The sequence below is a fragment of the Alligator mississippiensis genome, chromosome 5, assembly GCF_030867095.1.
Source record: "Alligator mississippiensis isolate rAllMis1 chromosome 5, rAllMis1, whole genome shotgun sequence".
NCBI classification, from domain to species: Eukaryota; Metazoa; Chordata; order Crocodylia; family Alligatoridae; genus Alligator; species Alligator mississippiensis.
In genome coordinates this window covers 213,684,532-213,705,894 of record NC_081828.1, presented here as the reverse complement: position 1 = coordinate 213,705,894, position 21,363 = coordinate 213,684,532, and the positions used below count along the sequence as shown (strand labels likewise).

The 21,363-nt window shown below is 48.7% G+C and overlaps 1 protein-coding gene across 1 annotated transcript in view; it reads left to right on the top strand.

Moving 5' to 3' along the window:
- The window catches only part of OBSCN (obscurin, cytoskeletal calmodulin and titin-interacting RhoGEF), a 247,659-nt gene extending 230,634 nt beyond the window's left edge, over positions 1-17,025 (top strand). The window contains exons 107-117 of the mRNA XM_059729369.1: positions 2,499-2,621; positions 3,939-4,049; positions 4,256-4,423; positions 6,276-6,398; positions 8,101-8,271; positions 9,002-9,110; positions 11,153-11,392; positions 12,044-12,267; positions 13,121-13,196; positions 13,486-13,635; positions 13,773-17,025. Of these exons, the coding sequence (XP_059585352.1) occupies positions 2,499-2,621; positions 3,939-4,049; positions 4,256-4,423; positions 6,276-6,398; positions 8,101-8,271; positions 9,002-9,110; positions 11,153-11,392; positions 12,044-12,267; positions 13,121-13,196; positions 13,486-13,635; positions 13,773-13,950 (1,673 nt within the window). The 3' untranslated portion in view covers positions 13,951-17,025. The remainder of the gene's footprint in view (positions 1-2,498; positions 2,622-3,938; positions 4,050-4,255; positions 4,424-6,275; positions 6,399-8,100; positions 8,272-9,001; positions 9,111-11,152; positions 11,393-12,043; positions 12,268-13,120; positions 13,197-13,485; positions 13,636-13,772) is intronic.
- Positions 17,026-21,363: the final 4,338 nt, after the last annotated feature.

Sequence of the window (21,363 nt, the reverse complement as noted above, 5' to 3'; positions counted from 1 at the left end):
ATTTTCTACATTTTTAGGGGTCCCATGGGCCTGATAGAATGGCCTGGTGGGCTGCATCCGGCCCACGGGCCTCGTTTTGCCCACCCCTGTCTTAGGTCCTGCTTTCCTGCACTCTTACTATATGCTGTTGCTTGTCTTCAGGACTTTCTACCATTTGTCTTTATCTTCCATAGAGGGGGTTGCTTAAGATGGGTTATAGTGTGACGCCATGGCCCCTCTTAAAACTTCCCAGAATGAGGTTTGTCTTTTTTTTTATTAACAACAGAAGCACACTGTTAACTCATAGTTTGTAGTCTGTTATCACTCCCTGGATCCTCTTCTGCCATACTGCTGCCTAGCTAGGTATTCCCCAGTCTCCTTTCTCAGTGACGTATTTTCTTTGTTGCTATCGAATGTCATCTTGCTGATTTTTAGGCCATTTCTCTGTTTATCGAGATCATTTAAAATTCTGATCCTTTCCCTGCAAAGTGTCTGATGCTCTTCCCAGCCTGATGCTTGCAGATTGTATAAGCACGATCTCACATATCTCACGATCTCATTGTACAAGCTTCTGTTCTCATTAATCATGAATAAAAATACTGAATAGAACTAGATCCAGGACAGACCCTTGCTTCACCGTAGTTGAAATACCCTGTTCATTTTTAGGAAATCATTGAAAAACCATCCTTTGAGCATGTTTTATCAACGAGTTTTGCATCTACCATAGTCCCCTCATTTGCTAGTGAAAATGTCATATGGGACAGGTCAAACGTCTTATTAAAGTTGACATAAATCACTTCTACTGTTTTCCCCTATTTATTAGGCCAGTCACTTGGTCAGAGAAGGGAATTAGATTGTTTGGAAACAATGTTTCTATGTGCATTATTTCTTAAAGTCATGCCGATTGGTCTATATTTCAGTAAGGTCATCTTCTTCCCTTTTTTTAGACCAGGCACCATGTTTGCCCTTTTCCGGCCTTCAGGTAGCTCCCACATCCACCGTGACTTTTTGAAGGTCCCCACCAATAAGTCGAAGATCGCTTTGGCAAGCTCCTTAAAAAGGCTGTGGTGAATCTCATCAGGCCCTGCCGACTTGAGTACATCTAACTCATCTAAATAGTCTTTAGTCCTTTTCCCCGCCTTATTCCACCTGTGCTCCTCTCCCAGGGGTACAATCCATTTATTATCTCAACTCATTTAACCTTTTTTAAGAAGACTGAGGCAAAAAAAAATGCAGTAACTTTCTCTGTATCATGATGTTCTTCTACATTAAGAGACGATTTACTTTTTGTGCTCCTCTTGCTTCTTATGTATTTAGTAAAACCTTTCCAAGGTCTGTGCTAGTCCTAAACCATTTTGCACCTTCCGATTGCTTGTGCTTTTTTGCCTTTATAGTCATCTCTAGTTATGTTATCACCATTTATACAATTCTTTCTTGATCTTCAGGTGATGGCAGTGCTCCCCCTGAAGTGATATTGCTCTCTTGCTGTGCTTCCTACCTTCCCTGCACACTGGGATAGTTTGCTACCGTGTCTCGAATATAGCTTCTCTCAATAGCTGTCGACTGACCCCAATTTCTGCCCAACCAACCCTACCTACCAGGTCCCTGAACTTGCTGAAGTCTGCTTCTTTGAAGTCTGTTGTCTTTATCCTGCTGCTCTTAGTCTTTCCTTCCTCAGATGCATGACCTCTTTCATGTTGTGATCCCTGCCATCCAAATTGTTTCCAAGCCAGTTCTCCCTGTTGGACAAGTCATTGCTCCCATCCCTGGCAACCTCCCCGTTTTCTGAAATAAAATGTCCCCAGCACATTCCTGGAGCTTGTTGGGCTGTGCGTCCTGCTGATTTGTGTTGCCAGAAGAGATTTGGTGAAGTCTTCTGTTGCCGTCAGCTCCTTTACTCCGAATATTTGCACTCGTGGCTCAGGGGGGGAAAACAAAACTTTGAGATACTTCCCTGAGTTAGACAGTGAACAACAACAAATCACTCAGTATTATTAATAGGAAAAGCATCAGGTCTCTATTGACTTGGTGAGGTTCTTCCCGTGCTCTGAGGCCAAAGCCTTTATTTCAGAAAAAATATCTGGCATCCTCTCTTGCCTAAAAGTGAGGTGCGGGGCTTGATCTGAACTTAGGAGTGACACTAATGTGTATCCGAAGTGACTCACTTGAACTCGGTGGGATTGCACCAGATGGATAACTGTGGACACGTGCTTAGGATCTGGACAACAGAGGGAATCTGTCATCTCAAGCTAGCCTCACTTTAGAGGATTCTGCATGTTTTATCTTTCTGCCACTGCTCTTCTAGCCTGACATGGTTTAATGTCATTATGGCTAAGGCTTTTTTTATTAAACTTGCCGTAAATTTATGTATTCACTGAAAGTTCATTAACTGGAGACCCCTAGCATTTTTACTGCTGTGCTGATCTTATATGAACAACAGCATAGAGGCTTTAATGATATGCTGCAGTAAGAGTGACATGGACTGGGTAGACTGGTTTCTATTCGTTTCTTGGTAAAAGGCATCGAGGAGCAAGAAGCTGATGCATCAGAGAGTGAACCGCTGCATGAAGCTGCAGGACATTTGAAAAAGAAATCAGGACTCCCGTCTTTCCGATTATCAAGCCTCAAAACAAAGGAGAAAGGTACTTTGGTTGCATGAGTCTGCAGTTTGTTTTACCAGGGAATGTCACAGGGGAATATAATGGCAGTAACATGAGTCTGGATGCTGGTCTGTTCTGCCAGAAGCGAGCCTGCTTTTCACATTGCACCATCGTCGGTTTAAAAACAAAAATAATCCTGATTTGTCTGAAATCCTGCCGTCATTAGGGTTTAGACCCCTTGGTAGTGCTATATGGGAGGTGCCAAACTCCTTTCTAGGAATATAGGCGCCTGTACCCTTCCCTTCAAGAAATGGATTGGTAATCATTCCTTTCCCTGAAAACACAGTGGGGAAAGAAGTTGGTGTCTTACCGTGTGTAGACGAAACAAGGGGCATGTGCACATGACACTTCAAAGTGGGCTAAATGCTTTTGCACCACTTTTATGGTGTTGGTGTTTGCATGCATCAGTGGGTATTGCGCATTAATTCCAGCCGCTGTAACAAATTCGGTGGCATAATGTGCCTTAAATGACTTGGGGCGCAGCAAACTAAAACTCCTCCGAGGAGTTTTAGTTTGCTGCCCTACAGCTGTGGAGTGAAGCACCGGGCTCCGTGCAGCTCAGGGGCTCTGCAGGAAGCCCCTGCAGGCAGCCTGGCAGCAGCCCGGGAAGGCAGGCTTTGGCCAAGATCTTTTTTTTTTTCCCTGGAACTTGCCTGCCTGCCTGAGCTGTGCGGGGTGCTTCCCTCTGCAGCTGCGGTGCCCCCCGGGACCGCCTGAGCTGGGTGCCTGTGGGTGGGGGGCACCAGCCCCCCCAGCCTGGGGACTGCTCTGCCCGCCGGGAGCTCACCCTCCCCTCCCCGCTGGAGAGGCATGTAAGTGCACAGGTGCATGCACAACACAGGGGTTTAAAGGGCCCTAAATTGAAGCGCTGTTTTTAAAAACCCACCATTTTAATTGAGGGCCCCTGTTTTGTCTACATACACCCTTAATAGCCTGGTGGGTAAGACACTTACCCAGATTGTGACAGCCCTGGAGTGTAATTTCTCCTCTACCTAAGGAGGGTCAAACCCACATCTCTCAAGAGCATGCCATAACCGCCAGGCTGATAAGTTATTCTGAAGTGTTGGGGTAGGGTAGGGTAGGGTAGTGGGGTAGGGTGTTCCTCAGTCCTATTGGCGAGGCCGGCCTACTTTTCAGAGAAGAATTCAAGATTCAGTCATCTTTCTTTTTTTCACTTCATTGGATCTCCTTGGTGTAGGTAGCTCTTCTGATCAAAAGTGTTTTCTGGGGTATCACATGCAATTTTTACACGTGCTTTATTCAGCGTGTTTGAAATGCTGCTGTCCCATTCCCTTTCAGCACCCTCTTTCGTGGAAGAGCTGACCGACCAGACAGCGGTGCCAGGACAGTCCGTGACGCTCTCCTGCCGAACGTCTGCCCACTCGTCCCCGCACGTCGAGTGGTTCCGAGGTGACGTCGACTCTCTTTTGGGTATCCGGGATTAACGAGTAGTAGGTGTTGGAGTTGTAGCACAACTGAGATGACTGTGAGACTGTAAATTGCGGGGGACAGTTTGGTAGGGTGGGATTAACTATTCTGCCCCCAAAAAAGAGATCTTTGAGACATCTCAGTAGAATAAAATAGGCTTTTTTCCTCCATATTCCTTCTGCTTTCAGACGGGATCCTCCTTCACAGCAGCAGTAGGATACTGATCTCAAGCACACTCAAACACTTCCAGCTTTTAACCATGTTGGTGGTAACTCCAGAGGATTTTGGTGTTTATACGTGCGTGGCCACCAGCTCCTTAGGTACAGCATCCACCTCCTGTTTGGTAAGGAAAGCAGGTACGTGAAGAAGGCAGATGAATGGCTTTTTACCATTTGTGCTTCAGAGTAGAAGCATGTCCATAATAAGCAAATGCACACCATGTCCACACGGCTAAACATCCCAGAGACACCCTTAATTATGCCAAGCAGGTTGCCTCCTAAATCGAAGTAGTAATATGGTCACGTCTACGGCACTTCAGGTTTTCTAATTACAGTCACGCCAGTTATCTCACCTGCATGCTGATTAGCCTGCCCGCAGCACCTCAGGCACGGCTTACTGCTTCTGGGTTGGGAGGCAGCCCACATAGAGATGTGTTGTTTTTGAGGGAGCGGTTACTAGACCTGGTATAGAGATGCCCGTAGATTTACCTAAACACTTGCACAGAAAACAGGTTTTCTGGTGGGAGAGATGTGAGAGAGAGGGAGAGAAGGATGAGAAGGCCTGGTAGGCCTCTGCCTCCCGATATTGTGGTGGTGTATGGAGATGAAGCACCAGTGGTCTGGAAACCGGTGGAAGCTGCCATCCCAGTTACCTGCACCGTGCAAAGGAGAAGGGAAGGATGTGCTTCCTACTGACCTTTCCCATGAGGAAGTCCCATGGAAGTTGGACTTCTCTCCCACCAGAAACCTCTGGGCTGGAAGGTGGAAGAGATGGCATGTCCATCTGAGCTTGTGCTTTCCCTGAACCCCCTCTACACGACAAGTACTTTAGAGTGCAAGTTAAGGCTTGGACTGTAGCACAGACACCATGATTTCAGTAGTGCAAATTGAGCACACTGAGGCTGGAGCAGGCATGCCTTATACAATCAGTCCAGAGCAAGAATGAGACACGTGTCCCTGGAGCTGGGGCAAAATGCCTCCTAAACTGAAATACCTCCTAACTGCTCCCAAAATGCCTCCTAACTGCTTGCTTATTAAGCCTCTCCGATTTATGCCCATTTTTTTAAATTTGCAAGTGCTTTCATCTTAGGAAATAGCCCAAAACACATTGCTGCCCAAAGAAGAGAACATTTGTCTTCCAGCAGCATGAGTGTGCATTCATTATCCAGACTTAGCCAAAGTTTCCATAGTGCGTGCCCATTGAAGTTGATGGACTTACATCAGTGATGTATTGGAACTACTGGGTTTATATTTTCAGGGGGATTTTTCTCTCTCTCCTATGGGTGCTCCTTATCCACAGGTTTTGTTGCCATGCTCCCTTCTGCAGGTTGCACTCTGGTCTTTCTCCCCAGTCCCTTATTACCATTGCTCTCTTAAATGGAAAGCAAGCCCATGGAAATCCTAGAGAAGCAGGGCTGGAAGGGACCTCCATAGATCATCTAGTCCAACCTCCTGCCTGAGGCAGGATCATCCCTAGCAAACCTATCCTAAATAAATGCATAATCTACCCTCTTACCATCAACCCTGACACATTACAAGACATAACACCCTAACCTGCCACAGGTAAAGCAGGGGAACCACGGCAGCCAACATCCTGCTTGTGTAAAAAATTGTTAATATACACCCAACACATCCCAGGCAGAGGGCCACGCTCCTGCTACAGAGGAAGGCAAAACCCTCCACAGTCCAAACCAATCTGACCATGGGATCAAATCCCTTCCTGACCCCAAATATGGTGATCAGTCTGACGGGGGGGTAAAACCATCTAGCCAGGATTGAGTTTAAGTTGCATTTTCAGGTCTGTACAGGGTGTGAAACAAGGCAAAATGATTTTTTTCCCCCGATGGGGATCACCTGTTTGAAACAGAAGGATATCTGGGACCAAACACACCTTGTATTACTCATCTAATAGGTGTGGATCTTTCATTTCAGTCTAATGTCTTCAGACCTTTAGCCTTGATACTTTGAATTTTGTGCATCTTCCTGACAGAGGTTCCTGGGAGCCCTCCACCTCCTGATATTGTGGAGGTGTACGAAGATGGGGTGCAGGTGGTCTGGAAACCGGTGGAATCTACCATCCCGGTTACTTATGGCATACAGTGCAAAAGTGAAGGTAAGGATGTACTCCCTTTCCCATGAGAAAGTTGTCCGGGTTTGCAAGTCCTGTGCAATTAGTCTCCTGCATTCAAAGACCATTATGCTTCTAGGGGTATTCTGGTTGGGTTGCCTGCTTCTCTCTCTTAGGCCTATTGAGGTCAGTGATAATATCTGCAGTGACTTTCATCAGCCTTGTGTCAAACCCTTTGAGCCTGGCCTCTCTTATCCCATTCCTAATTGGAATAATATTAATTGGCATTTATATTGCCATAGCCTGTATAAGCCACAACCCACATGGGACTTCTTTTAGCTGAACAGACTGTGCAGCCCAGTCTGAAGAGCCATGAGCACTCTAGGACATCCTATCCTTAATGTGGATTATGCCTGAATCAATCCTTTTCTCCTGTTTCCTGACCCTGGATCTGTGGCGCCTAATTTTCCCTGATTACAGGGGTATAGGTTGTAGCTGTGTTGGTCAAAGGACATGGGCAGACAAGATTTTTTTGGGTAAATCTGATATCTTATTAGACCAACTCAAATAGTTGGAAAAAATCTTCTAAGCTTGCTAAGAATAATTTTTCCAACTATTTGAGTTGGCTTAATAAAAGATATCAGATTTACCCAAAGAGCCTTGTCATTTCCCTGCTGATTTCCCAGAACCATATTGCATGACTTCACAGTGACTTGCATGACTTCTGTTGACACTGTTACCCGAAGTGGAGGGTAGTACCAGTTAAGAGAAGAAAGCAGAGGTGGCATTAGATGTCCTTGCTGCAATTCTGTTCAGCTAAAGGAAGGTACAACATCTTGCTTTCCCGAATACAGGAGAAATAATACCAAGAAACAGTTTCCCTTTGCTCACAGCTCTTTCAGCCACTGCTTCTCACCTCAAAAGCTCTCTTTTAAGGTCATGCACTCCTGTGTCAGGCATTTGCTTTTTCTGTCACGTGCTTTTCCATCCACCCACCCCCACCTCCACCCACGCCTCCAACAAGCCTCAGCAAAGCTTTCTGCCCACACAGTTCCAGCTCCGTAGCAGACTTGCAAGCCTCTTTGTTTTGGGCAACGTTGTGTTTCCCATATATTGCTTCTTGCATTTCATCCCATAGCTGTTCCTCTCACTAGGTTCAACAATTGTAGAAAATGGAGAGTCCCAGTGAAACATGTACAATGCCACCGATTCATTCAGATCTGGATTCCACTACAAACGTCTTCTGAGTTCCCCCAAAAGATCCAAAAACCTGGGGTGAACTTGAGCCCAGGTTCAAGCTGCTGTATGGGTCTCGATTTAAATCAAACAATGTTTGCAGTTTCATTTGCTTTCAGTGTAAAGTCAAGTGAAAGATTATTATTAAATCGGGGATTTTGATTTCCACTATAGATTTGTGTTTGCACATCAGCAGTAAAGGGAAGGCAAAGAGGGTAGGAGGGAAAGCATTTTAAAGAAACCAAAACCATTCATAGCTAGCCCTGCCAACCAAAACCACCGGTCCTTGGATTGCTCCAATGTGAAGGTCCTGCTGTCAGAAGTAAGAGTGTGCGATCACTGTAATGCATTAAAAGTCACCATGAAGTGACATTCCCAGGTTAACAACATTTTGAGACGCCTTTTAAAAATGTCACAACTTTTCTCTGCTCCTGGAGCATGACTAGCAGAGAAAAGAATGAGATGATCCCCTGGAATAACCCCGGACATACATTTTCTTTTCTTGGCCAAGATGGGGAGTGGACGACCCTTGCTACTGGTGTCTCTGACTGCTGCTACTATGCCAATAATCTCCCGAGCGGCTTGGTTTACTCCTTCAGGACGGCCTGCATCACTAAAGCTGGAATGGGCCCGTACAGTACTCCATCTGCCAAAGTAAAGATTGGTGAAGAAGAACAGCTGGGTAAGGGGTCATGTATTGGCAGGGTGGGATGATGATGGCCTATGTGACATGTTAGTTCTCTCTGCTCGTTGAGGTGACCCTACCAGACCAAACTCAAGCCCAGCCCATGGCAAAGTTGTGTATCAATTGTACCTGTGTCTGCTTGTCCTAGGTCAGAAATTCACATCCATTTTTTTTTTTACTGGGACCCCACAACCACTGAGACATGTCCCAGTTTCCCTTCTGCCAGTTCACATGGTATTTCAAAGGAGAGGCCCTAATGGGTCACGTGCTGCTCCCCATTGGGGCGCTCATCCAGCAGTTGTTAGTAACTGGGCCCATTCATTTGAAACATGAACAGGGGTGAGTTTTGAATCTATAGGCAATGTCTTGCCACCCTCACTGAGGGCTGTGACCTGGTGAGAACCAAAGTCCTAGGCTAGATATACTATAAAATCATTATTCGGCTGCTGCAATGAGACTGTGCCACTCCCTTTGCCCAACATCCTCTAACATAACGTGACAGTATGTTTGCAGTGGCTGCACCACAGGAAACGCTAAACCTGAAGGGACTTGTTTGCATTAAAGTGCAACGTTGATGACTTTGGTGTTTAAACATCAAGCAACCTTGTCTGCAGAAGTCTGAAATACTGCAGCTGCTGCTTCCATCTCCATTTATAGACACCCAGGAATGAACTAAATGAAGATTTGGTCAGTGTTGTTATACACCCGTGTCCCTTTTTCCTTCTAGCCTTCCAGTCTGCAAAGCAGAGGTTCTCCGAAGAAGAGGCTGGAATAATGGCACCTGAAGAGCCTTTTCCAACCCACCAAACCTATGCCTTCCAAACAGAGATCAAAAGGTATGAAGGCTGGAAATCCAGGTGGGGGATGGACTCCAGCATTGCCAGCTAGAGTTTGGGTCCTCACCGTTGGAAATGCCACTGCCTTAAACTTACCAATTGCCCATCTATGTCCTGTCCCCTTCCCACTTGGTTTTAATAAAGACACCTCCAGTTGGTAAAATCACAGGACATGGGAGCCTTGGCTTGTTGGCAGGGCAGCCCTCCTCCAGCGGTCTGGTGGCTGAAGTCTGAGTCAAAAGCGTCTAGCCTTCATGTGCATCTTGCCAGTCCATGTGGGATATCCTCATTCTGGATAGGTGGAATTTCCCTTTGAGCACCTGGGCTAGGGACAGACATTACACATGAACTGGTTTAACTGATCAGAAACTGGTTTAAACCTGTAACAGAACATAAGTTCAATACACATCAACCAGTTTCAAAATGGCTGAAACTAGTTTAAGATCAACCTGGTTGAATGTAGAATCAGACTTAACTGATGGGCAAACTGATTTATGCAATGTCTGTCTCAGGCTTCTTCCTGGTTTAAGTTAAACCAGAGTCCTCCAGCATCCCAGATGCTTTCAGCCGTGGGCTGGGCTGTCTGCTCCAGAGAACAGGGCTGGCTCTGCCCCTCTGCTACCTAGCCAGAGCTCTAGTGGAGACTGCAGGCACAACAGGGTCTGCCTGGCTTCCCCCTGCCTCACCCTGCCTTGCCACTCACTGTCCAAACAGGGATCCCCCCCTCCCTCCCATCTCCCACAGCATGGACCCCAGCCCCATGGACCCTAGGCATGTGGTATACTAGCTAATGCTGAGAGGATCCTGTGTGTGTGTCTTCAATTTCACTGGGAGAGGACAAAGGCAAACAAGACAGTGTCCACTCAGGGCTTTTTGGAGCTAATCAACCGGTCAGCTGGCAATGTCCCTCCGTTCCTTCCTTGGAAAAAGCTGTTTAAGAGCTTGAACTAATGAGAGAAACTTTTGTTTTCTTGATGGGCTGATAAATGCTGTGTTATCAGGTCCCTGCTGGCTCCCTCACCTGTCAGGTTTGCAGACAGTATGAAGAAGCAGGGAGAGGGAGATTGAAAAGCTCAGTATCATCAACAGATGCATTCACTGCACCCCCCCACCCCTTTGCCTCAGAGTGCTAGCCCAGGGCTCGGGTTTGGCAACACTCCTGCCCCTTGAGCAACAAGTGAGGAAAAGCCTGGGATGTTGCAGGCAGAGTGAGGGTTTATATCCCTCCCTAATCAGAGCACCCTGCTGGGGCCTGGCCATTCCCCTCCTCAGCTCAGCACTGTAGAAGGGAAGGGAGGGCTGCTCTAGCACCCCGCGGCTTCTAGCCTGAGCCACTGCAGGCATGTGCCTGCATTCCCTCAGTCCAGAGGGAATGTCTGTGCACTTGCAAACCGATTCAACCTAGGCATGTTAGACTAACCTGCAAAGATTGAATCAATTCAGGCTTGGGCTTTTTAGATGTCTGTCCCTAGCCCCAAGGTCCAGGGCACTTCTGTCTAGGCACCAGTTGTAACAGAACCAGAGACACTTGGGAGTTTGCAGTCAGCTCTCTGCCCCACACTGTGGCCACTCAGAGAGACAGGTTAGAGGAGAAGAGCTTCCCCTGGGGCAGGTGGGTGTCACTCCAGGTATGCATCCCAGTCACCCTGCAATGATCCTCAGTTTACCCTTAGGAAATAACCTATCCCTCAGGTTTATACATCTAGGAATTAGTATTTCACAAGATAAGTAAGCAGCTCACTAACGTATAGCCCAGCTCAACTATGGCTTGGTAAAGGATCTTCTCTCTGATGTATCAGGCACTGCAGCTGTTGACTGCAGACCCCAGGAATCAGCCTTTTGCTTCTGGCTTCAAACAAATTTTAGAAATGTCATGTAAATGATGTCTCTTATAGTCTCCCCTAATAACCCAGTACAATCCTGGCTTCTGCCCCATGCATGGATGTGAAGGAAGCGGAAGGTATGGCAGAATCTGGCTCAGGCTGGACCAGGCCACAAAAGGGAAGAAACATTTAACTTGCCCTTGTGTTTCTTTGCTCCAGGGGTCGTTTCAGCATTGTCAGACAGTGTCGGGAAAAACTGTGTGGGAAAGCGCTGGCTGCCAAAATTATCCCTTACCGCCCAGAGGACAAGCAGGCTGTGCTCCAGGAATATCAGGTCCTGAGGAAGCTTCATCACATAAACATAGCGCGGTTGGAGGGAGCCTACGTGAGCCCACGGCACCTCGTCCTCATCCAGGAGCTCTGTGTGGGCCCAGAGCTACTCCACTCTTTGGCAAACAGGTAGGACTCTCTGGTGCACCCCCCTATGCCAGTTTTGTCCAGGGCTGGTGTATCTTGGAAAGATCTGCTGCTTTTTGCCCAAATGTTCATCCTGGTGATCTTCTTCCACCCATGTCTCCCCTTGGTTATCATCTTTGAGCAGGGCCTGGAGAAACAACACAGCCTCTTTGCCTTCTCCTCCAGCAATGGAAAGCATCAATTTTTTGATGCGTTTGATCACCACCTAGATTCCTAGAGTCTCAAACTCTGCCTCCTTCCTATTAGACATGTTCAAAGCCAACCTTTAAGGTGTACAGTAGACTGCACAGGAATTGTCTCAACTCTGAAAACCAGCCCAACTCTGTCCCTTTCTCCTTCAACCTGCTTTGTGATGTCCTTTAGAGGGTTTAAACCTAGAAGATAAGATGAGGGAGCGAAAGAGTTGGATTCTGATCCCAGCTTTGATACTGAAAGGATGTCAATGTGACATAACCACGTGCCGTGTTAGAGACATCCATGCTTGCTCTACGTGAGCTTGCTCAGATACTGGAAGTGGTATGGCTGCATTGACAGTGCTCCACCCAGGCCAGTCCATCCAGCTTGTCTAGAATTGTTCCCAGTTTAGGCAGTGAAGGTAGGCACAGAAGCAGCTTACAATTTCCACCTTTCCAGGCCATCTTATTCCGAGGTGGAGGTCCGAGACTACCTGTGGCAGATTCTTATTGCTGTGGAGTACCTCCATGCCCACAACATCCTGCATTTGGATCTGAGGTCTGAAAACATGATCATTACTGAGCCCAACCTGCTTAAGCTCCTGGACTTCGGCAACGCACAGTTCTACACACCAGACAAGATCATTACTATGGACAAGTGCACGGACTATGTTGAAACCATGGGTGAGTGCGGTACAGCAAAGTTGTGTTGGCACTAGGTCAGCATGGCCTGGGATCGCTGCCCCTTGGGAAGGTCAGACTGGGAGAAGCAGCTAACAGATGAGTTTGTACCTGCTCTGAGTCCCCCCACTTTTCAGGTGTTACCCGTGCACAGATGCCCGTCTCACTTATGCAGCAATGGAGGAGGTTCTAGTGGTAGACTTAAGAACAGACCCCTGCAGAGTCTGGCCTAGCCTGGGCTGCGGCATGCTCTGAGCCAGCACGTGCACGGCCCCTGCCCTGAGATCAGTTGGTTGCAAAGGGGAGAACTGAATAGGATTAGCAGCCTGCCTGAGCCACTGCCTCCAAGGACTGGGCTGGCAGCTCTCAACTCCCAACTCAGGTGATGCACAGGGTGCTATCCATGCCTTGTGAAGCCCAGTGTCCCTTCATGGGCATTGATGGACACAGCTGGAGCACATCCAGCGAGCAGCTTCCTACTTACCCCAGTGTGACTTGCATAGCTTCACCACAGTTACCCCAGCTTCCCAGTGCTGGAAGCGAGAGGGGTATTGGGCCCTGATGCTACCTACGTGCGCTGCAGCAAATGCATTCATTGCTCAGGCAAAAGCAACCAGAGCAGCCAGAGAAGGACAAGAGATCCATAGCAAAGGCAAAGCTCTGTGGAGCCGCAGTCCAGGGTCCCTCTTAGTCCTTGTGCTAATGCTCTGCTGCAGTGTCTCAGCCCCTATTATGGGCCCTTTCTTCCTCTTTCCCTTGAAACACAGCAAGGATTAGAAGCAGCCCACAGCTTTCTCTTAGAAACAAAGTCCTGTCTTGGAAGGAAATGCCATTTTCACTGATGTGCTTTTTTTAGCTCCAGAGCTCCAGTCAGAGCAAGGAGCCCTCCCACAGACTGACATCTGGGCTGTCGGCGTCACTGCTTTCATCATGTAAGTCGGTCCCTTATTCCCTAGCATCAGCTTTAACATCCCTTGGAGCTTCAGGGGAGATGCACCAGCAGAAAGACACTGAATCAGCAGCCCTGGGGGCCTGTGGCATCAGCTCAGGATACCCAGAGCCCGTCCATACTCCAGCCACGCTCTTGCACAGCTGACACTTCCAAGCCCTGGTGTCATCTGCTTCCTCACATTAATGCACCATTTCATAGGCGTTCTCCAAAAAGGCCCGAAGATGGGATGGGGAGGCCTCACATTGATTCACCCTCCTCTTTGTCACTAGGCTGAGCGCCAACTACCCGCTCAGCTCGGAGGTGGCCTGTGACTTCCCCAGAATTGCCAGGAGAGGGAAGATCAAGCTCACTCGGTGTTACGCGGGGCTGTCCGGAGGGGCCGTGTCGTTTCTCCAGAGCACGCTCTGCGCCAATCCCTGGTAAGAGGATATGGGCTTTCCTGCAAAACCTCATGTAGGGCACAGGCCTTCTCCCACAGTAGCTAGTAGCGCTCCCTCCCAGCAGGGCTCTGCCTGGTCCAACCTCTTCTTGACACGGCAGCTCTTTCCTGTCTTAGGGGGAGGCCGTCGGCAGCAGAGTGCCTGCAGATCCCCTGGCTGCAGGAGACAGGCTTGGACGACAAGCAGCAGGCAGTGGTCACCTTCTCCACCACCAAGCTGAGGAGTTTCCTAACAGACCGGGAGAAGAAGAGGAGCCTGCTGTGTTCAAAGTATGGCGTGATGATCGCACAGTGAATCCAGGCACCTCCCACCCCTCCATGGACCCCCGCTCATTTGTCCATCAGGGGCATGGCACAGCTGGTTCTTAACTCCCTGGAGGAAAGCAGTGACCCTGATGCCTCAGAGCGGGATTTGTATGGCCAATTCCCATTAGAAGTGAATGGGAACTGGGCATCCCAATCCCCTAAATGGCTGTGAAAATCCTTTCCTCAGTGCTGGAAGACAGCACATAAATACTGCTCAAAGACTTCCACCCTGGTTTCCAGCCACGGCTCGTGGACACCTGCCCCTTCAGACCCCGTGGCCCTGCAGCGACGTTTGATCCTCATTGTTTGGGCGATACTCAGGCTGGTTTCTAGCCTTTCTCCAACCCAGAAGGAGCTGGCAAAATATTGCCCTTGAAATGGAGCCCGGAGCTGGTGGGTGGGCAGAGGAGGCAACCAAATTGTGTCCCAGGGTGAAATAAGTCTTAATTGTTCCAAGAAACCCCAAATGTTGCTGTGGGGATATCAGGAGATAGGATGTGTCTGCCTTTCTTCTCAGTCACCTGGGGGTACCTGCAGCTGCCGATAGCATTTGTGCAACCCGCTGTGTCTGCCACAGACCAGCCGGGGGCTGGAGTAGACGTGTACAGTCAGGACCCACCAGCAGCTGGGTTCAGGGTGCAGTGTGCCGTGGTCCTGGATGCCTACAAAGCCTGCGGTTGCCAGTGGGGATCGAATGCAAGAGGAAACCTGGGTGTAGCTTCCCCAGCTGTGAAAAAGCAGCTGGCTACACAGAAGCCACAAAAATGGAGAATGAAAAGCCAGCCACAAAATGGCTTCACAAGACCACATTATGTGACAGCCAACCTGGCAGTGCCGAGGGGATTTGAGCTAGGGTCCACAGTCTGTAGGCAGCAGCTCTACCCGGTGAGCTAGAAAGGAGCCGTCTTGTTCCCAGGCTAGTAGGGGCCATGCTAGGTTGGTCTCCACTGGAAATCGGTCTTATGTGCATCCTATAGCACAGGACGTGTGCATGGTTTTCTGCTTCATTAACCCTGCTGGCTATCCATTGCGGGCCTCTACCTGCAAGAGGTAATGACTGGCGTGGCATCGATAGTCCTCATTTTTCAGGGCTGGGGGCACAGCTTAATCCTTTGTGTGCTGCTCCATCCTGGACGATGGCCCAGCTCGTGCCATCTCAGACACACAAGCCCTTTCTTTTCCACTCTGCAGGGTTGGGGGCACAATTTATCCCACTGCCGCGTGTGCCCCTGCTTCCTCTGCTGCAGGAAGAGCAGCCCCACGTCTTCCGAGGACTAGTATTTCTGTGAGCATCACCACAGTGATGCTGGACACATATTTCAGGGCTTTCATTCTGAGAGTCAGGAGCAGGCCTACCAGGCACTTTCCCTGGCTTGGTTTATCTGGATTGGTTGTCTTAGAAATATATGCGATGCTTAGAAATACAAAGTTGGTTCTGCCACATGATACCTCGGCATGTTGCTAAGGGTCTCCCCCAGAGGAAATGGTGCCTGAGGCTCAACGCATGTAGGATTTGAGCCTTGGGAATTCCTTCTCAGAGGAGCACGTGCAGGAAGGAAACTTTTGTCCATCCCTGAGACAGTACTACAGTCACCGAAGGCCATGCCTGGGAGCAGGGGTGCAGGAGTGGTGCATTGCTCGCCTCCCTATAGATACCACTCCCTGTGCTTTACCTCTGTGAGCCGTGCTCTTTTGCAGCTGGAAGTGCAGTGCAACAGAGGAAGCTTCTTCCCAGCAGGTGACTTTGGCAGGATCAGCACTGTTGTTGGCCAAACGCCGGCTTGACAGGTGCTCGTGGAAGATGCTCATTTTCCTTTCATGCCTGCTGTGCCCTGTTGAATCAGCTATGCCCAACACAGCCCCTTCTACTGAAGCAAACTAGCCAGTGCAATGCTTTCGGTTGTGTGTCTTCAACACAGCGAAGACTGCTTCTGCTAGATGGTCAGACAGCAATGCTTGCTTGCTGCTAAATATTTGAAGTATATCCATGTACAATACACCTTTTGTGATGCTGAATGCACAAAATGCATCCAGGTAAAAGGCACCTCTGCTGAGCCGGTGACTGTACAGTTCAAATGTGCTTTCTGTGGTCCTGATGTATCTAGGTAGATGATACCCACTACGTGTGCTCCTGGCATATCTAGACAGAACATGTCTGCTCTGCTGTGCAACGTCCTACGTGTATCAGGGTAGATGCACCTGTGGTGGTGTTGGCTGTTTTACATGCACCTAGGTAGCGCACACCTACTTTTGCTGCTGAATGCTCTGGCGTGTCTAGGTAGGTCATACCGCTATGCTGCTGAGTATACCAGGCATACCTAAGTAGGACATGCCTGCTGTGCTGCTGAATGTCTGGGTCAACCTACGTAGATTATACCTGCCATGCTGTTGAATGTATTAGGTGCACCCAAATAGGATGCACCTGCTGTGCTGCTGAATCTCCTGGGTGAATCTAGGTAGATAAACTGCACCCATTGTGCTGGTGAATGTTTTAGATGTATCCGAATACAACACACCTGCTATGCTGCTGTATACACGCTAATCATTGCATTGACATTGTGAAAGCAGTTCATAGAAAACCTGCTGCCTTCAGTTGCCTTGAAGTAGCAGCATCGCATAAGCTAGTCCCCGCTCTTGCCTAGGGTCCTATTTATCCTACTCGCACGACAGTCAAGGGCTTCGGAAGCATCAACGGCCTTGGCATCGTTAGGGAGAGAAATTGCATGTTTAAAGGGATTCTTCCACATAGGAGCCTGGGCTGTTGACGTATATAGATCCTTTGATCTAGTACATGGGAGTGTGCTTTCACATCACCCTGTGAATGCAGCCAGTCGTACTGAGAGATGTGGGAACAGAGTTATTGGCAAATGCAGTAGGTCTTGATTTGTTCTTAAGAGGCCAAAGCTTCCCATAGTTTAGTTTTTTTTCATTGTTTCAAAAAAAACCTGTTGTGGGTTGTTTTCTTTTACAATTAAAAGCTGTTAGTCTAACCATGTGATTCATTTGTGCCTATAATCTCTGTGTACTTGTGAGTGTATATGAAATGAATGAACTACCCATTGGTTCTGTTGAGGTCCATTTCTTGCACAAAATATTGTTTGGTAACTTTCATTGCAAACAATATATAACGGGATGCTTTGCTCATCGAGCTCTATCTGGTTGTGGTTCATGGTGAACGGAGGGGAAATCAGTTCCTAATGTATGGTGACTTCATGCGATCACGAAAGACCAAGAGTGGCAGTAAAATGGTGATGGCTTGTCCAGTCTTTCTGATGGAGCTTGGTCAAACCTCGCCCTGTGTAGCCCCTTTCCATGCTCCTACACCAAGCAGCACTGGAAATGGGGTGGAAAGTGGGGGAGGCTTGACTAGGCTGGGAAGATGGATGCAGGTACAACCGACTCTGAAGCTTTGAGTTTCAAAGTTAGACCGTCTCCACCTTCCACTACAGAAGAGAGATCCTGGCGGACAGGGCCATATTGCAATCTTCTTCGCACCGCAGGAAAATAAGTTTCTTTGGCCCGACACTGCTGTGAAGATTAGAAGATTGCTTACAAAGCTGTGGGCTATCTGTTCTCCCTCCAATGCATTTTATTATCCAAATCAGAGATGCTTTACCCTGGCACGGCCTCATTCTTTGTTCTGGTGATTTTTCTGGAGGGTGTAGGGGTTGATTTTTTTTTTTTGGAAGGGAAAATGTAGGTTAAAACATGTCAAGACTGGGGTGCCTACACCCTTCTTACCCGATTGGAATGAAGTGATTTTGCTTCTCCAGTGTGCATGCATTTTGAGCATGTCTGAAGTCTTATAGACTTAATATTGTTTTTGTTAAATAAACTGCCTTGACAATGAAGTTAAGCCAGATTTGTTGCTGAATTATCAATATATAACTATGGTTTGGTAACACTGAGAGCCTTTTGGTCCGTGACATGGCACAAACACCAATGAAGATGATGGTAGGTGTTGCAAAGACCCCACATAGCGTGAGCGATGTGAGAAGGGTAGGTGGGGACAGTGCAGACAAGCAAATTCCCTTGTTGCATACTGCTGCAGGTTTTGGATTATCATTATCAAGGTGCCAGCCATTTACCTCTACACATCTACCCACCTGTCCCTACTTGTTTCACTAGCTAAGGCCTCAAAATGAGTCCTCTCTCCTTAGCAGCAGCTCACTTCCAAGTTCTCTAACAGCGTATCCCCATGCAATTAGCTTTAAGTAGAAAATGGCTTTGGCAACCAAAGCCAAAGTTACCTGATTGAGTCTATGGTACTGATAAACCCTTGACAATTGTTACTATATACCACATTGTTCCGATTATAAATTGACCCTTATTCATCCAAAGCAACCATAAAAATCGCACTCCACTTACACTCAAGTTTGGCCTCTAGCAATCTTGGATTTGCACTGCTTTTGTGCAAGCAATAAAAATACCAAACCAGAATTTCCTGTTGGTGCTGCTTTTACTTTAATACTCTTAATGCATTCAGCCCTTTGGAGTCCTTTCTTTGGTCATTTGCTTCTCCTGCAGGAGGTTGCACGCGTAATAGCAGTTCAAGGATGTTGTCTTGTCGTTAGGGACTTACATTCAGGCAAAAAGGTCATTTGTTTGCTTTTTTAAATTGAAACTAAAATTGTGCAGTCAACTTATAATGGGAACAATCTGGTTTTCTAGCCAACCTAAACAGACTGTAAAAATAAAAGCTGCATAAGTGTTTGGATGACTTCCTCCTGGTTTCAGATTCAACTATCTGTGATGTCACAGCTAGTAAAGCAAACAAAACTCTGGCTTGCATCCATAGATGCTTCTCAAGCAAATCCCAGGATGTCATCCTCCTGCTGTACTCGGCCTTGGTGAGGCCGCAGCTGGAGTACCGCATCCAGTTCTGAGCTCCACGGTTTTAAAAGGACATGGAAAAGCTTGAGAGAGTCCAGAGGAAAGCCATGTGCATGATCAGAGGACAGGAGAACAGGCCTTATGAAGACAGGCTGAGAGCCATGGGACTCTTCAGCCTGGAAAAGTGCAGGCTCAGGGGTGATTTGGTGGCTGCCTATAAGTACATCAGGGGTGTGCATCAGGATCTGGGGAATTCCTGTTCACCAGGGCATCCCAAGGGATAACAAAGTCAATGGTCACAAACTCCTCCAAGACCATTTTAGGCTGGACAAAACTTCTTTACGGTCTGAGCCCCCAAGGCCTGGAATAGACTCCCCTCCAGGGGTGGTGCCAGCACCTACTCTGGACTCTTTTAAGAAACATCTGGACACTTATCTTGCTGGGATCCTGTGACCCCAGCTGACGTCCTGCCCTTGGGGCAGGGGGCTGGACCTGATGATCCTCCAAGGTCCCTTCCAGCCCAAATGTCTATGAAATCTATTCCATAGAGCACCTGACAGAGTTGCCTCTTACTTTTCCAGATTAGAGAAAATCCTATTGGGGAAGAATAGCCAAGGTTCATGGACACTCCCTTTGTCAAGCATTAGGAGTCAAATATCACTTCTGGTCATAAAGAAGTCAGGCTGGAAAGGCCTTTCCGAGGTCACATCGAGTCCAATCCCCTACCCGCGGTGGGATCGTCCCTGTCTACATAATCTCCATCCTACATAATCCATCATTTAAGCTCTAAATAAGACTACTGTCAGTCCTGACATATCGCTGACACATGGCCTCCAGCTCTGTTTGCAGATCAGATTAAACCTTCAGCTAACAAGTGTGCAAGTGTGCAAGTGTGTTGACTTTCTGTCTCTCTCTATGAAAAGACCCTCCAATTTATTTCAGGCTAGAAGGGGCCAGTGTGATCAGTATTGATATTCTGCAGATGAAGACCCTGAAACACAGAGGGGCAAAGTGAGCTGCCCACCCTCCCTTTAAAGGGCAGCAGCAGAAACACTTGTCTGAAGCTACTTTTGAGGACTCTGTCCATGAGGCAGCAATTCCCACACCTGCACACATGCTTGCACACACACTGTATGTGGTACCATGTATAGAATAAGATTACTTGGCATCCGTGGATCCTCTGGATCCTGGTGTATGCGTAGAAGGTCTAGTCAGGTGCCTGATGAGTCTGCTTGTCCGGAGTCCTGCAACCATCACAGCAAGCCCTTCAGGGCATGCACCAAGGCAAGAGTATGGAGGAGTAGAGACTGCCCAAGACCTGCCATCCCCCATTTTGATCATGGAGACAGAGTCCAAAGGCCAGACCAAGCCCAGATGTTCAGTGTCTCCATGTCTGTAGCTTCTGCCAGACAGCAACAGATAAGAGCTGTTGCTGAGTGTGTCACGGCAGGGTCCTTCAGGAGGGCTGTGATCTCCTTGAGGTCCCTCGCTCCGTGTCAAGGCCGGCCCAAAGGCACCCTCTAATTCTCACCAGCCACATCTTGTTGGAAAATGTAATAGGGAGGCTGCCTTGTGTCTTCCCTGGGCACGGCTACTCGGGACCTCTGTCCCCACGGTTCTTCCGGACCCCCTGGGGGTCTCCCGATATGGTGGGTGTTCCCCGGACACCCTAGCATTATGGGCTATGCGTGGCTCCTACCAGCCCCTAATACCACGCCCCAAGCCTCGCAGATGGAAAAGATGTTGTTGGGTCGAACTCTACGCCCGCTCTCCCAGGCCTCCTCTACAATAAGCTAGTCCCCCCTGGGACATCCCCTCTGGCCACCGGTCTTTTAGGCCCACAGCACCATTACCCTCTCTAGTATGGGCTCACCGCGCTGCTACTCCCCATCCTCTCGGAGCAACCGCAGCACCTCGCCCTTCTCTGGGTTTTCCTGCGGGGCAGGCCTATCACCGAGTCCGCCACGCCCGTCCTGGGCTTCTTAAATATTGCCCCGCTCCAGGGCTCCTCAATATCGCCCTGCTCTAGGGCTCCTCAGCATGGCCCCTCTTGGGCTCCTCAGTATCACCCTGCTCTAGGGCTCCTCAATAATCGCCCCTCCCTGGGGCTGGGGTCTGTGCACCCCGCAAGTGATGCCCTTGCTGGCATCTGCTACTCCTGTCCTGGGCTTCCTAATGTAGCGCTCCCCCTCTTCGGGGCTCACCGTGCCCACGCTCGGGCTCCCTGATAAAAAAAATCGCCCCTCTCTCTGGGGCTGGGGTCTACGTACCCCACACACCACCCTGGGGTCTATGTCCCCCGTCTGCAACCCACTGGATGCGCAGGATAATGTGCCCTCCTGGCACTAGACTGCGCCCTCCCTGGCACTAGGGCACCCCACACTCTCCGGGGTCCCTATGAGGACACTGCGCCCTCCTCGGGCACTGGGGCCCCCACGCTCCCGTGGGGCCCTTTATGAGGCCTCCTCCAACCACTACAGCCTCACCCAAGCCTCCGGTTGTAATATCACAAACACCACTTCAAGCCTCCCAGCTATAACTCAAAACACAACCCAAAGCCGCCTGGCTA